The sequence below is a fragment of the Anguilla rostrata genome, chromosome 19 (assembly GCF_018555375.3).
Source record: "Anguilla rostrata isolate EN2019 chromosome 19, ASM1855537v3, whole genome shotgun sequence".
In the NCBI taxonomy this organism is placed as follows: domain Eukaryota; kingdom Metazoa; phylum Chordata; class Actinopteri; order Anguilliformes; family Anguillidae; genus Anguilla; species Anguilla rostrata.
The window spans coordinates 6,120,091-6,137,240 of NC_057951.1; the positions used below are offsets into that span (position 1 = coordinate 6,120,091).

At 42.7% G+C, this 17,150-nt stretch overlaps 1 protein-coding gene, 2 long non-coding RNA genes and 1 pseudogene across 5 annotated transcripts in view; 3 read left to right on the plus strand and 1 right to left on the minus strand.

Moving 5' to 3' along the window:
* LOC135245623 (caldesmon, smooth muscle-like) overlaps positions 1-2,279 on the plus strand; it is a 28,437-nt gene extending 26,158 nt beyond the window's left edge. For all 3 annotated transcript variants that reach the window (XM_064318789.1, XM_064318790.1, XM_064318788.1), the window contains one exon: positions 1,997-2,279. In XM_064318789.1, the coding sequence (XP_064174859.1) occupies positions 1,997-2,013 (17 nt within the window). In that variant the 3' untranslated portion in view covers positions 2,014-2,279. The remainder of the gene's footprint in view (positions 1-1,996) is intronic.
* On the minus strand, positions 1,440-6,258 carry LOC135245630 (uncharacterized). Its single transcript, XR_010327312.1, has 3 exons — positions 6,049-6,258; positions 5,610-5,682; positions 1,440-1,578 (listed from the first exon to the last, which is right to left on the minus strand). It is a non-coding gene; the product is annotated as an uncharacterized LOC135245630 (long non-coding RNA).
* On the plus strand, positions 3,240-6,036 carry LOC135245629 (uncharacterized). Its single transcript, XR_010327311.1, has 3 exons — positions 3,240-3,345; positions 5,630-5,696; positions 5,964-6,036. It is a non-coding gene; the product is annotated as an uncharacterized LOC135245629 (long non-coding RNA).
* Positions 6,059-15,907, plus strand: LOC135245628 (troponin T, cardiac muscle-like; annotated as a pseudogene).
* The last annotated feature ends 1,243 nt before the right edge of the window (positions 15,908-17,150 follow it).

Here is a 17,150-nt window from a genome sequence, read left to right on the forward strand (position 1 = left end):
AAAAAAAAAGAAAGAATCTGGAAAATTAGTAAAATTACGTAAAATTTCATTTTTAGGAAGAATTAGTTATACGAATTTATAGCATAAATTACAAGCAATACAAGTGGTTCATTAGACATGGCAACAAATAATTGTGCCAAACTGTTGTGTGTATTATTTGGCAGTTTTAGATCGTAGGCTAGATATTCTGGTGTGAATACTCTGGCAGTTGTGTTCTGGACACGTTGCAGTTTTTGGAGTGTTTTGCCTGGTAGACGCTTTTTGGCGTCTTCGAGGGCGAGAGTTGCGCAACGTTTTGGAGATGGAAAAAATGCATTTTTTTGTGATAAAGTTGATTTGGGGTTCGAAGGCAAGTGAGGGGTCAAAGGTGACACCAGGGTTTTGGGTGGAATGTGCCCTGGTGCACGAGCTGCTCTATATTTAAGCGGGCAGCACAGCCGCGACCTTGAGCCGCGGCGCAGAGAAGCCCAGCAGGGCCCGGGCCGCACATGCCGTGCCCTCCCACCTGGATTCCGGCTTGCCCCCCCCCAGCGCAGCTGTCCGATTGTCACATTACGGGCGAGCGCGGGGCGAGATTAGCGGGACATTACAGCCCCAAGTGGAGTATGTGGGGGGGAGCGGTTGAGGGGGGAGGCCAAGGCACCGCGGGTAAAACAGTACGAACCCTCTCTCTCCCGCCTGGGGGAATTCAAGTCCCAGCACAGACTCGGCCTGATCCCTACCATCCCGTCCTCTGGATAGGAGTCAGCTTTAGCCCGGCCCCAGCAAAGCTCAAGCAAAAAGTGTTAAGCACTGAGCAGAGCTCTAAATCAGTCTGACAGACCGGCCCCCGGTAACCCCACAGACACGTCCACTGGAAATCCCACAGACGTAACATCGTAGCCCCACAGACACAACATAGTAACCCCATAGACACACTGAACCCCGCGTCCATGAAATCCCACAGTAAAATCGAGCCCACGACACACATAGTAACCCCACAGACACACGGACCCAGACACGGTAACCCCCAGACACGCCCGTACCCCAGACCGCCTCGGACCCCACAGACACGCCCCCGGTAACCTGGTCCCCGGCCAGTTGAAATAACTTAAAGTGAAGGACAAATAACAGCCGAGCAGCCAATGATCGTCCAGATCTCAAGGTGCATGCCACTGCTCCATGAGGCAGCACCTGCGGATACCCGGCGCACATACATGTATGCACATACACACACATGCACACATGCAGGCATACGCATACACCGACACGCACGCACACACACAAATGCACGCCCGCTTGCACACATACATGCATGCACACGCTCACGCGCACGCACAGGGAATGGGCACAAAAGGTCAATTCACAGCTCTTGCTTTGAGCTCTGGCTCATAGTGAAAGAATTTAGCACCCAACAGACTTAGCAAACACACAAAGTGAGAGGTCAGGATAAATAAGCTTTTTATTTTTCCCTGACAGCCGCTCACATTCTTTTGTGTTTTGTGAATCCGCAATGTCTTCTGGACCTCTGTGAGAAGACATCTCTCTCCCCCCATGCACAAGAAGGACTGAAGTCAAGTCCATTTTAATTCCGTCAATCTGGGACATTGGGAAATAAGGGAACAAATCGTGATTTTAAATAAGTCGTGATTTTAAAAATGGCCACAATATTCTTCAATGTTTTTTTTCAACTGATGGGCTGAATTTATTTCATGAACGGTTTAAATATAAATAGAATTGGCCCCAACCTTTTGCCCTGCGATACTAGCATATTTGTGCTTCCTCCAGTAAAAACGCTGTCAGCTTCATAATGCTTTTGATGCTTAAACGATGCTCCGGTAAATGTTATTATTTATATTTGCATGTTTCCGGTTTGATGTGCACATGTTATTACATTACTTGGATGTTGTATTTATTCACGGACAATACGAATTTGTTACAAATAGAAATTTATTCTGTTTGTTTTTGCTAACATTTATTCCGGTGTAATGGATGCTGTTACTGCGTTTCTTTTCAGGAAAGGCTCCGGTTTGACCGCTACACATTCCGAATTTCCAAACGGGAACTATGCTTTGCTGCTCAGCGAATACAGGACTAGTTCCACTTCGCGACGTTGGCTTCACTTCAGCGAACATACGAACGTGTTCGGCGACGCTAGCGACCGCAAAGGATGATTTTATGGAAACCAAAACGAAAGTATTTCAACGCTGCCCTCATGGAATGCGCGCATCTCTTTACCCTGCCGGGAAGCACAACAGCAATGAAAATACGAGCTGCGCGCTGTCATAGAAACGAGTGATGTCAGCACGTGCAGCCCTTGAAACTCCAGCGTAACTGATATACAACCGGTAACCCAGTATACTCTACAAGCTTTGTCTAAACATTTATGGCCACAATTCTTTTAATAACTTGTCGAAATTGGATTAATTCTACTTCTAAGAAATTAAAAGGAAAAAGGACTACTCAACACAGCTTGCTCAACACTTGCTAAGCAAAACATTTCCCAGTCCTGACAATGACTCTAAAAGCCTAAGTAATTAGTTGCTCATTTAGTTCAGGTGTGATTGGACCATTTGAATTGTAGTGCATTCACATCCCTTTTATTAAGACATCTTTGTGTGTTGTACAGGCGTCAAGTGATGTGAATTGAATTTCCGACAGTTATTGTCTTCCCATTCTGGGTATGTGTACTTGTGGGGATAGCTTCATACAAGACCAATGTTACTTCAGCATTATATCATTGACTCTTTCAGAGGAATAAATGGGTATATACCTAAAATTCGTCTCATGGTTTTTTATGTTATGTCTGTGGGATTTGGATACTCCAAATAAATTTTGATTCAGTCAAATGCTGAATCGAGCACAACAAGAGAGATAATTTTACACATTTTATCAATATAAACATGTAATGTGTATATAGACATCAATAATACCAAAAGAAAGAATAAAAGGGTAAAATAGGTGAAAAAGTCAGTGCTATTGTTGTCTGAATATCACTTATTTTGCTATTACCTGCACTGTGACTCTGAAGTGCCTGTTTTAGGGTCAGATATGTTTGTGACATTCAAGTCATGTACCATTTCTTTCCACGCAAGATCTGCATGTCCTTTCTGTTTAGTCACCTGCACCGTGAAATGTTTACCCTGGGGATTCAGTTTTTTATAGCGACTGGGAGGAGACTCACTGAAGACCTGAATGTGTATTCCAGTCTAACAATAGACAAAAGCAATTTTCCACACTGACCAATTGCAGAACAGAAGGGTCACGTGAGTAGGAAGGGATGTATTATGTGAGGTTTGGTGGAGGAGTAGGGCAAGTGTGAATTCTACAGCTCAAAGAGTCACTGCCTCTTCCACAAGCTTTCAGGTAGGACTGGTGATAACGATCCCTGTTCTGTTTAATTGGGGGAGTGCATGCCTTCCATGTTCCAAGGTTTCACCTTAACCTGCGGAATCTCTGCCAGGGAATTTGAGTGGCACACAAAATAATCTGCAATATGGTGAAAGCGATGACCGCATTTGCCACATAATCCCACACACAAAAAAAGTTTCTTTAGGAAACTTTGGGTTTTTCTTTTTTCACTTTTTAAAAGTTTTTGTCTAATCCTGGTTGTTTGACAGAAATGATGTCCCTAATTATGATGTTTGCATGGATTGAGCTTTTCAGCTTATGCTGGTTTTAAATTGGTGAAATATAAATTTAAATTAACTCAAAGTTAAATGGCAGTATTTCCCCATTGGCGTGCTTACTTTAGCCATAGCCTTTTATATGGTGTAAGAGTAAGCTTATGTATTAAAAGCAACACATTTAACACCATGCTCAAATACTTTTGATCAGCTGTGAATTATTTGCGGACCGACCAAGGGCACTCCACAATAAGGGTCCAGGAGACAGGTGGTTGTTGTTATTCATTCCAGCGTTCTTATAGATTGTTCTGTGTCGTTTCTTGTGACTCACTTGTCTATTTCCTACATCACCTGTCACATTCTTACGCCCAAATGGATGTGTCTTCATCAAAGAACTCTGTCAAAGATCAAAGAACCTCAAATCATGTCACAGGGACAGAAAGTTTCAATGTACACTGTCAGTCTGTGACAGATTGATGTCTAAGGTCATTGAGAGAGGGAGAGAGAGCGAAAGAAAGAGAGAGTGTAAAAATACTTAAAATACATGTAATTGGATCAAACCTCTTCCGGTTTCATAAAATTAACAAACAAGAAAAACTGACAAGTTGAGCAGGAAGGGATAAATGGCAATGTTAGCTAGTATGTTGATTCTTACTGTGGATACTGCATCGGCAAATCATATTGGCAGTGCTGACAGTGAATGACAAAATACATTCATTTGTTCATTATGAGGAAACATCATAAATATTATTATTATTATTATTATCATTTTGTTTAAATCTTATTTGATTGGTTAGAGTTGTGTTACTGTCTATTTTTATATTTGTCTTATATTTCAATAATTTGTCTGCTCTGGCAATCAGATGTAGTGTCAACGAACCCTTTATAGTGTGAGATCACAAACACAACATTCTTAACTGAACATTCTAATGCTGATGTCACAAGCACTACTGGCAATTGAAAGCAACGGAGTTCTAGAACACTGTGAATGTTGAAAAGAAAAAACATTCCAAAAAACCTACTCTTCAAAGAGTTCGGCAACTGTTTGACAAATCTCGGTGTCTGTTGCACACAAACCAGAATTAAGGCCTTGGTGAGCGGAATGCCCTTCTCTCGTCTTCACGTATTCTTGTGCGTGTTCTTATGTAAAAAACGTGACTCCGTTTTAACTAAATAACCTGCGTGCAGAACATTCCATTTGTGTGAACTGTTCTGCCAACGTTTCCTGTCGGACAGCGTCTGTATTACAGTCAAACGGCGCGGTCAAAATTAGCCCTGGTGGGGAGATATGACGTGGCATGATTTACTGTCCGAGGGGACGGCCATTGTTCATAGGAGAGTTTCACACCTGTTCCAAACTGCGGTTTATCGTTCTTAAAAATAGCCCTGTCACACACTGTACGCTGCGGCTATTTTACAAACTGAAAATAATATTGCAGCATAGCTGAAAGATTTATTTTAATTCCCACTGGAATTTATTTGAATTTACAGCCTCTAAATATAAGAATTGTAGAATATAAAACTATTTAATTGAACACTTTTCTCTATGTAAATATGCTTTACAAGAGTGTTCAGATTTGTTCTTCAGAGATTGGGGACTCAGTTCAAACAATATCTGTCCTTTGACTTACAAAAACGATGCTTGTTTCTTTCTGTTCAATTTTCATGCTCACTGATCAAGCTTGCCAAACTGTAGACTCCACTACTGGTCCTACAGTCCATTGATTTCAATAGGTGGACTACTGGTCCCCCAGCTCATAGAGTTCAATGGGTGGGCTACTGGTCCCCCAGCTCATAGAGTTCAATGGGTGGACTACTGGTCCCCCAGCTCATTGTTTAATTAATTTCAGTAACTTAACTACATCAATAGTGCTTTGACTTGTACTAAGTTCAACCTGAAATTACAACAATTGGGGGAAGGTGTGTGCGTGCGTGCGTGCATGCATGCATGTGAGTGTATGTGTGTGTGTGTATAAGTGTGAGTGAGTGAGTGATGTAACTCACACTGCTGTAATTCTCCGCAGTGCTCAGTTTGCTTGCAGACATGGCTGACTCAGAGGAAGTCGTGGAGGAGGTGCTGGCTGAAGTGCAGTGAGTGCAACTTTATTTATATGTGTAAATATAATATGTCATCGCTGGTGACAAACAGGCTTATCATGCTTTATGCCATGTCCTCATTTGTTTATGTTTTGTGAAATTACTTATGAGGGACCAGTAACAAAGTGTTCAATTCATTTATGTACATGTGTAAATATAATATCTGTTTGCTGGACAGCACACAATGGCATTAGTTCATGCTTTAATTCCTCATCTGTCCCCTCTCTTTTTTTTCACCTGATTTGCACATTCGTGATGAAGGGAGGATGGTAAGAACGACTGCATGCTTTCTGCTCAGATCGTTAATTAAGTCTAATGGCGCAGTTTATTAAGCTCAGTCACTAACGAATCTCGTGTTCACATGCTAGAGGTTGCCCCTGAAGAAGCAGAAGGTACTGTCTTTGGAAGAATTTGACTGTGTGTGAAGGTCTGTCCTCTGCATGCCATTACACTGTAAACGGTGAATGCAGGAGGTAAAAGGCCCTGTTTCATGGTGTAAGTTTTCAGTGCATAGATTGAGACTGAAACTAATTTGCTGATTCATGTCTCGTTTACATGTCAGAGGTGGAGGTGGCCCCGGCACTGGAAGGTAAACATACTGCTGCAGGTGGATGAATGAAGTTTGTATTAGCGTTTTGCTTCGATCACTCTGTGTGTGTGTGTGTGTGTGTGTGTGTGTGTGTGTGTGTGTATGGATGGATGTGTGCGTATGTGTGTGCTGGTGACTGAGTGACGTGTGTGAGTGAGTGACTGAGTGAGTGATTATGTATCTATATATATATAATAAAATGAGGACTGTAAGGCCATTTTAAACAGTTAAATGTTTGATCCTTTCACTGACCTAAAGGTGATTGTTTTCCTGATAGCTGCATACACACTGACTGATTGTTCTCGTGTTCACATAGATGAAGCCCCCGTGGAGGAGGAAGGTAAGGTGTTTGGCAGATGTGAATCATTTATATTACATACTGTACAGACCAAAGTATGCAATCTTCATTCAGTATTTACAGGCCAGGTCTCACACCATTGGCTGTATCTGCTAACCAATTAAATCTCCTGTTCATATGCTAGAGCTAGAGCCTGCCCCTGCCGTAGAAGGTAAAGCTTTGAGTGCATGTGCGTGAATGTTGCAATTTGCATGCCTCATGCCATTATTTTATTTGACTATTTGATTATTTTATATGTAATGCATTGAGCATACTAAATTAATAAGAAGGTAAGACCATTTTGTATGGCTTATTCTCAAGTACAAAAGGTTCTCTAATTGCTATTTTTGCTAATTAATCTTATGTTCACACATTAGAGGTGGCCCCAGAAGAGGAACCAGGTAAAAGCTCTGCTATGTCTGACTTTGAAATTTGGAGTATTTGTACCACACTCTCTTTACTCAAATTCATGTTCATTTTCCAATGAAAAGAGCTACTGCTAAGGGCTGTGCTTGCTAACCAGCTAATCTTATGATCCCATATCAGAGGAGGCCCCTGCTGAGGAAGAAGGTAAGCTTCGGTTTATATTTCATTCTCATATAAAGAATCTGACCTGCCTTAATCTCATTTATGGCTAAAGGCTACTTTTTAATTTGGAATATTTGAGCCACGCTCTCTTCACTGCAAAAGATGTCAAGATCTTATTTTGACAATTTATTGTTCATTTTCCAATGAAAAGAGCTATTGCTAATGGCTGTATTTGCTAATCTATTTATCTCATGCCCACGTGTCAGAGAAGGCCCCTGTCGAGGAAGAAGGTAAGGGTCTGTTTATATTTCACTATCATATGAAGTGTCTCATCTGTCCTAATCTGACTTATGGCTACAGGCTACTCTTTAATGAACCTTCTCTTGTCTTCATACAGCGGCCGCCCCTGCTGAGGAATCAGGTAAGGCTCTCGTAGCTCTGAATGTCTGTCGACGTCTCGACGCACTTTTTAAAAATGGGTTTAAAAAATGAGCCACGTTTTAACTCGCGTATCTCATGTTTGCTTAGAGGAGGCTCCTGTGGATGACCAAGGTAAACTTTTCTAGTAGATCTGTGTGCGTCCAGCTCTGTAAGTCACTCAGGAAAAGAACTTCTGCTAAGCGATTGTGACGCAGGCTAATGTAATTTAAAATGTTTATTGAGTTGTTATAATGCACACACTATAAGTAGGCTACATTTCTCATTTCTAGATTTAAAGATCTGAAGGCTTTAATTAAAAAGGTGTAGGCTTCCTTTTAATTAATTCCTCTCATGATTTGTTCATGTAGAGATGCCCCCGGCCGATGAAGGTAAAACTTTATTGTAGTTTATTTTCAGATCATGAATGAGAGATTCCTAGCGGTGGCTGTATTTATGCACTAATTCATCTCATGTTCATGCTAGAAACTCCCGCTCAGGAGGAAGGTAATTCTTTGGCTGAAAGTGAATTCGTGTTAACGGTCAGACTGTGCATGGCGTTGCACTTTATGTCAAATGTTGAATAGGACTATATCATAATTTTTTTTAATGAATGGATTCATTTTTTGAAGAATAATCTTGGACTTTATTGGAATTTAATTTTAAAGCATGAAGATCAATAGGGGTGGGTGGTCTTTTTCAAAATAGAAATGAAAAAGCTGAAAATATTAGTTAAGTACAACACGTTGACCGCATTTTGTCTTTGCTACTGTGCTGTTCATGCACTGTTTCACCATGAGCAGTAGATTTCATTTACATAGGCCTGCTACTGTCCATTCAGCCAATTATAAAATACAGCTTGATTTATTGTATATATAAGTTGCTGACAAATACAAAGGGATAGTATATGATAATATATAATAGATGAAATTTTGTCCATTTAAGGAATGGTTAAAAAATAAATAAATAAATAAATAAATAAATAAATAAATAAATAAACCAAGCCACATGCTACTAATTGTATCAGTTTCATGCTTAATGGTTGCACTTTACCAGTTAAAGTACTGCTGTCAACACAGTTTTTTAATGATTGCTGTTGTGTCATTAATTATTAGTTCCATACATTCCATACATGCTTTGTTACTGAATGTAATCCTTATTTCCACACTTTGATGTTTGTTCGCGTGATGTGTTTATATGTGCATGTATGTTGCTTTTTTATGGTTGGGCAACACTAACAGAATTTCATTTTGCATGTGTGCTTTCTTGATTAGCATATTTATGATACTGATATGCAGGTGTGTGCTCTCTTAGATTGTCACTGTGTAATCAGCTGCTATTAGGAACACATTTTACTGCGCTCCCATTATAATGAGAATTATAATAAAAACATTGATATGTTTCTTATAAAGGGCTGTTCATATGCCCAATTGATTGGGAAATTATAGAATGTGTATTTATTATAAATGAAAACAAAAAAATTGCTTATTTATTGTATGGATAAAAATTTTAAAAAGTGTGATTTGTACTGAGTTACTTGTTAAATGAATATGAATTTTCTGACAGCAGCACAACACAGTGCCAGTTTGGAAAACCACTTGCCTTTTGTAACACCTGTGAATTCCTAGTGTTACACAGGGGTAATAAAATAGGGGTAGGACAGTTTTTGTAGCATCACCAAAGACATAGACAGAACACTATAAACGTTTTGGCATCACCTTAAACATAGAAAGAAAGAGAACATCTCCACCAATCAGAGCATACGTCGGTAACAAACCCATTCAACAATGCAGGTGATGATTGGTGTCGGTGGGTATTCTCTCTAGGGTTTTCGTCATACTTGTTCCTGGTTATGGTTATACACTTTGTTGTGCGTCGCTCTGGATAAGAGCGTCTGCCAAATGCGTGTAATGGGTATCCAGGAGACAGTGTCCATCAATCACCTTCAACCGTTGTTCTATTCCTTGTTACCAACCACCAACTTGCTCCCTGATTGGTGGAGCTCTTTTCTCTTATCTGCAAGTTGGTGACATCCCAGCTGTGTTATCTCTAGTTTATTATCCCCGGTGTTGTGAAGAGTTTTAGCTTGGGACAGTCGCTGAATGCAATAACTCTCTTGCTGTCTCTTGCCTCGTTACGCTGACTCTGTCACGCGCAGTGCCTGAAGCCAAAGGTAATCTTCACCGCTTTGCTTCTCTTGTCATTTTACTGTCAAAACTAAGGTTTGGGCTTTGGGCTGTTCAGGAATATATATTTCAGTAGAGCCACTGCTTTCAATTCTGATTCTCATTGAAAGAGATAACAGGGTCGTCTGTATTGTTTTAGATGTAAATATGAGATCGTATTGTCAAAGTGTTCGAAGTAACCAGAAGGAATAATTCTATATGATCCCTGTCTGTCATTTCAGTTGTTACATTCAGAAATGAGAGAATTGTTTGTTTCAAAGTGGAAATTCCATCTGTGGTAGTGAATTCTTACGGATAAATAGGTGTTTGATTGGTACGGTCTACCCTTCCTCTTCTCTGGCCACTCCCACTCACCCCTGGCCCTACCCCCATGTTTCGTAATCCACAACAGCAATGGAGTCAGTGTAACAGATCCAGGGGTCACATCCATTTTAAATCAGTCGACCTCAGAAACGCAGGCCTGTCTAAGCGAGTGTTCTCAGATGCTGTGGCCAATTACAAACCCACAGAGCACAGGCTGTTATATGCTATCTTACTACTCCAACAAAGCACAGGATGTTATATGCTATCTCACTTACTCCAACAGAGCACAGGCTGTTATATGCTATCTCACTTACTCCAACAGAGCACAGGCTGTTATATGCTATCTCACTTACTCCAACAGAGCACAGGCTGTTATATGCTATCTCACTACTCCAACAAAGCACAGGCTGTTATATGCTATCTCACTTACTCCAACAGAGCACAGGCTGTTATATCTATCTCACTTCTCAACAGAGCACAGTGTTATATGCTATCTCACTTACTCACAGAGCACGGGTGTGACTTAAGCTATCTCACTTATCCAACAGAGCACAGCTGTTATAGCTATCTCACTGCGCTAAGAGCAGCTGCTCTGACGCATTGCGACGCATAGTCCCTTGCTACTACCAGCTTTGATAATTCCCTGACTTGACCCTCAAAATGACAATCCAAGCCTCTCAAAAGGATAATTTCCAGTTTTGACCACATCATATTACCTGTGCTTTAGCCAGCATGAATGTGATTGAACTCACGGAAGATACAATCGCTTTCTTCGAATAGCTATTTCTCTTCCCTGCAATGATAGCTCCAGCTGATGGAGAAGCTACAGGTGAATAGTAATGCTATGTTAACCTGTAATTAAAATGGGTTTTAATTGATGCTTTTTTCTGCTTTTATTTAATTCCACAAAAAATTCAATTTCCACCCTGTTGACTTGCAGAACCGACCGAAGGTAAGTTTACATTTAAAACTGAGTATGACGTTGACGCAAATTCTTTCATAATTTGAAGTTGGCACAAAACTCATTAAACTTACATTTCCATGTCTTGGCAGATGAATCCAGGCCAAAACCAAAGTAAGTTTGTATTTATTATTTCTCAATTTAACATAAAGGTCCCTTTCAAACCAATTTGTGTATGAAATGGCAGTTAGAATTTAATTTCATAATTACAATTGGTTGAAATTACAATTTCATCATTTCAGCCGTGTCTGTAGAAATTGTGACATGCGATGAATAAATTATTATATGCGTTTCAGTTTGTGAAATGCATTGAAAAGTCATTTAACCAGTACAGGCGTTCTGAAAGTAAAATTTATGCATTTTAATTTTTGCAGGATGTTTGTGCCAAATATCGCCCCACCTAAAATCCCAGAAGGAGACAAAGTGGACTTTGATGTGAGTGGGAACACTTTTATTCTATCAAATCTTCTTTTTTCGTGCTACTGGCTTTTGGGTACATGCATGTGATATTTGCGTTTGACATGGACTTGTGTGAGGAACTTTGATGAAGGGCCTTTGAGCTTTTTGGGGGACTGGTATCTGAGTTTTATGAGGACTTTGTGTCTGGTATCTGAGTTTTATGAGGACTTTGTGTCTGGTGTAGGGCTTTTATGTGGTCTTTGTATCTGGTGTAGGGGTTTTATGGGGTCTTTGTATCTGGTGTAGGGGTTTTATGGGGTCTTTGTATCTGGTGTAGGGGTTTTATGGGGTCTTTGTATCTGGTGTAGGGGTTTTATGGGGTCTTTGTATCTGGTATAGGGGTTGTATGGGGTCTTTGTATCTGGTGTAGGGGTTTTATGGGGTCTTTGTATCTGGTGTAGGGGTTTTATGGGGTCTTTGTATCTGGTGTAGGGGTTTTATGGGGTCTTTGTTCTGGTAGGGGTTTTATGGGTCTTTGTATCGGTGTAGGGTTTTATGGGGTCTTTGTGTCTGGTTAGGGGTTGATGGGGTCTTTGTATCTGGTTAGGGGTTTTGGTTGGGGATCTTTTTGTCTGGTATAGGGGTTGATGGGTAGGAGCTTCAGTCCCTGATCGATGCCCACTTCATCCAGAGGAAGAAGGACGAGGAAGAGCTGCTGGCTCTCGTCAGCAGGATCGTAAGTCCCCACGCCTCCCCACGCGAGGGCCAGTGGGAGAGCGGTGCATTGTGGGTGGGAGCGTAACGAACGGTGTCGTGTTGTGCTTGCGCAGGAGAAACGGCGGGCAGAGCGGTCGGAGCAGCAGAGAATCCGCGCGGAGAGGGAGAAGGAACGACAGGCCCGGCTGGCGGTACGTCAGACCCCTGCTCTCGCCCCGCCGTGACACAGGAAGTGCATCTACAGCACACAGGAAGTGTTTTGTGGTCCATTCCTTAGCCCAAAGCTAAGCCCAAAGCTTACCTCAACATTAGCCCAAATTTCTCTCATTCTACTCTTGAGTCAAAGTTATGGATGGATTTGTACTGGATCCAGACTAAAGAGCACATTGCCAAACTTTGACGGACCTAAAACACGGCCATTGCCTGGCAACGGCGCACAGAGGTGTGGGTAATGGCTGTTTTCTCTCCGGCAGGAGGAGAAGGAGAGAAAGGAGCAAGAGGAACATCGCAAGAAGCACGACGACGACGCCAAGAAGAAGAAGGCCCTGACCAACATGACCCAGCAGTACGCCGGCATCCAGCAGAAGGTAAGATCGCATCTGATCCTCGACCAATTAGAGCGCCTCGAATAAGAACAAAAGGCCATTCAGCCCACTCAGAACATAAGTACATAGATATACATACTGAGGAGAACAGGCCATTCAGCCCATCTAGAACATAAGAATACACAATGAGGAGAGCAGGCCATTCAGCCCATCTAGAGTTGCTGCCTTCCCTATGTGACCTGCCATTTTGCTTTGTTTGTCGGCGTGCGCATGCAATTCTTTTTCATGTTGGCAGGGCGAGGGTCGGAAGGGAGCCAAGAAGCAGACGGAGAGAGAGAAGAAGAAGAAGATTCTGGCCGAGAGACGGAAGCCTCTTAACATCGACCACCTGAACGAGGACAAGCTGAAGTACGCGGCCGTCGCGGTGTTTCGCACGCGCACATTTTTTAAAACTAATTTTTCCACTGAGCATGCTCTTTTGATCATGTGACCTCCTACAGGGAGAAGGCCAATGAGCTGTGGCAGTGGATGATGGAGCTCGAGGCAGAGAAGTTTGACCTTGGCGAAAAACTGAAGAGACAGAAATACGAGGTATGTACCACTCCAGCCCATCGCCATGGTTACCTTGTACAACACCACCATTGCCGTTACTGTGGCTACAGTAGATGTACTGACCTGAGATTTTTTTATGAACACCCAATGAGCTGATAGCACATTAAATAGGAAAAAGGACTTATGCTACGTATCTGTTCTGGCAATTATGAGGCAATTCAATGGCAAGCGTCATTAAGTGTTGTTAAATCACCTCTTAAAATTCTTACACCTCTTAAAAGTGTCATTAATTCTAAACCACAGACAGAAGACCTTACTGTTGATTTAAATGTTTAGTTCTTAACCTATCCATGTTCTGGATAATATCTGGATATTGTACTTGGACATTTTTCAGGGCCATTTTGAAATGTGTGAGCTATACATGCCAATTTTAACTTGTGTTTTCACCTTTCACCATTTTGAAAGTGAGTTTGCCTCAATTAAAGATATTTAAAATTAATACTGGAGATTCCAGCACCAATCAGAAATCCAGCACCTCTCCAAGCTAACCTTAACTGACTGGACAGGCCTGTCTAAAACTGTGGCTTGGGTTTCAGATGAACTTGCTCCAAACCCGAATCGTTGAGCAGCAGAAGTTGTAAGTAAGGGTGTGGCTTGAGGGGTGTGGCCTCTGCTGTGCAAGTGCGCGGTCGGTTGGTCAGTCGGTCGGTCGGTCGGTCGGTCGGTCAGTCGGTTGGTCAGAAGGATGGTCATTCGGTCAGCTGAAGCATGGCCACACTCAGGGCCAGGTGTGGGAGGTGACAGGTGACGGGTACTTGCTAGGACCACGGGCCCGCCCCCCTCCTGCCAGGGCAGGACAGGATTGGCTGAAAACGCTGTCGCTCAGGGAAGCCTCCGTTTGTGTGTGTGTGTTGTCCCTTTACAGATCGCTCAGCTTCTGGCTCGGGTCAGCGATCACAAAAGGTATGTACCTGGCGCTGTGCTGGCGGAATCCTCCCTGTGTTAAAGGGCCTGGACTGAGCGCGCTCAGTGCGGGCTGGTGTCTCAGATCGGTCGGGGTGCCCGTCCCACCTGACTCTGGGCCAAACAGGACTTTTAAGCAGGTCTCAAAAGCCACTTCCTCCAGCTTAGTTCTTCAGCAGTTAAAACAGGGGGCTCTCCAGCCCTGGTCCTGAAATAGAAAGCAGAAACTTAGTTAAGTGCAAACTAAGAACCAGTGAAGCAGCTGTTTCTGTCACATCTGGGCACCCCAGAAACAATTTTTAAAATAAAAATTGATACCAGTGATGAAATGAATTGCCGCCGTTGCAGCACGCATATTGTTTACATGTGATGTGCGGCTGACATGTTCTGTCAGAAAAGGTAATGGTTCCATATTAATTTCTTACATAACCAAGTCACAGTCTGCTTGCATAATTTGTCCAGTCTGGAATGGCTTTGCCAGCGTTGTACACCATTCATTGGTCAGGTTGAATCAGTTTCTTGTCGTTATGGATACCTGCTGGAGGTGTGTGCAGCCCAGAACCTCTTTCCAGGCCCTTTAATATCACATGACCTGAGTGAGCTGCGGGCATGTGACCAAGTCTGCTCCAATCAGCAGGCAGGGAGACAGCAGAAAGCCGGGATGCTGCTGCAGCATCCTAATTCAGCTGATCCGTCACATGGCCTCTCCCTCTCCCTCTTCATCTAGAACACTGCCCCCCTAGGGTTGGGATGACCATGGTCCTGATCTATTTTGGAGCTTAATGAGTAGGTTGCAAGAGAAGAGTGATTTCCCAGGGTCTTTAAATACTCCAGAACAAATCCCTCCATTGGACATGCTTACAATTCGTCACCAAAGTTAGATTCACCATTATATCTTGCATCAGATGTCCCTAGGAACTGAATTAACTCCGCACAGTGCAGCAGTACAGTTGTAATATCGCTACAGGGACATGTTTGTGTGGCGGACGTTGTCATCCTATTCCCGGTCAGTCCCTGCTCCCTCCCCGTAGTTCCATCCGCCGCTGTGCCGGAGCCTTGTCTCGTGTTTGTGTGTCGTCGTGTCTCCGCCTCGCTCCATCCGCCCATTACGTCCCCGCCCTCCCACCCACCTTCAGGAAGCGCCACGCCCACACCGTAAGTAGTTTCCGGGAACAGCCCTGCCGTGCAGGACGTCGTCCGAAACTGCAGCAGGAGACGAAAAAATGCTCTCCCACGAAGGGTCCAAAACACACCCTGAACACAGTGGCCGGTGGTGTATTCAAGAAGCCATTTTATATTTCAAAATGGCAGAGCAACTCTGAAAGGGGGTAAACCCCCTGCACTGTGACGCCTGTGAGGCATTTAGTTCTACACAGTCCACTGGCATGAACCTGGAACGTTACTTTGCCATAGGCTAACATGCTGGATTATAGTGACACCTGCTGGCCATGACAATACATCTCAGGTGTATTTGTGTATCAAGATCCGATTTGATTTGCACGTTTTTTTTCTTTCTTTCTTCTTTTCAGCGCCAAAGGTCGCGGCAAGGGCAAGGTGGGGGGCCGGCTGAGGTAAAGAGTCGGCAGCGGGTGGCAGACGAAGGTTTCGGAGGACGGAAGACGCGAGGTTGTTCAGTTAAACGGCGGCGATGGGAGGACGTGACTTATTTTCGCTTCATCGTGTGTTCAAACAATAAACGAATCCCTGCATTGGCTGAGCTGCCTGCGTTTTTAGTGAACGCATGTCGAATTGCGACCTGCTATTGATGTTTTGCTGGCCCTTTAGGATCTCATTAATGTTTCATGCCGATACTTCACAAAATACTTCTATTGACTGAGGAATATTGACTCTGTCGCTCCAAGGCTGAGTACTTCATTACACTGTAAAGGCCATACAGAGGAGAGATTTAACTATCCATTCATAATTGTGAATTTAGTCTTTCAGTCAGTTATACATATTTTTGGTCAGGATGTGATTATTGAAGTGAACTCTCATTTTGGAATCATATCTGTGCTGTCCAAGAGTACTACCTCCACTTGTGACAATTATCAATACTTGCTAATATTATTCTTGAGCACAACCCTTTCCTGCAGGCATTACTGTATATTATTTATAATTGGAGACTTGACTTTTCTTCAGCATATTTCTCAAGATGCATTCTATTAATTTTCCACCAGGTGTAACAGTACCCACCACATTTGGATGAGCTGGTACTGTACAAACTACACCACAGCTGGTGTAGGTTAGGTCACTGTGCGCTATATATCCAGGGCAGAGAACTCTGGATCAGTTGAGTGCTTTTCTGGAATTCCTAGACCACAGAAATTCAATATAACTGGAACTGTTCATCTTTATTCCACAAATTTGGATAGGTATTCCAGTTGACGTGAAGTTCTGTAGTCTACGGCAGCGTTTCCTAACCTTTTTCCTTCCGCAGTACACATTCCAAATTTACAGAATCTCATGACACACCACGTCGACAGAAAAAACCGCGAGCGATGTACTTACATTGATGTGACGTGCCAACAGTAGGCCTAAATGTTCTTTTGGGGTTTTAATTAAGCGATATGCATGTTAATGACATTTATTTTGGCTTTTGTGAATGGGATTTGTTCGTTTAAGTTTTTTAAAAATTCATTTTAACATAAAAAATTTTCTAAAGGGTTTTTCACACGGCACACCTGACCTCGCCTGACGGCACACCGGTTGGGAAACGCTGGTCTAGGGGTTCAAACTTGAGGTTTAAAGTACAGCTGAGTACTACCGTTGACCCTATAAGTTCTGTGGATGGAGGACATGGAACGTCCTTGTGTACATAATTAAAACAAAAGGCAGACATTTCAGGCTGGACACAAGAGCAACATACCTGCTAAGGCAGTGTTTCTCAACCCTGGTCCTGGTTAGCCTACGTTAGCGAAAGCTACCTCGCGCCTCCCATTAACAGTACCTTA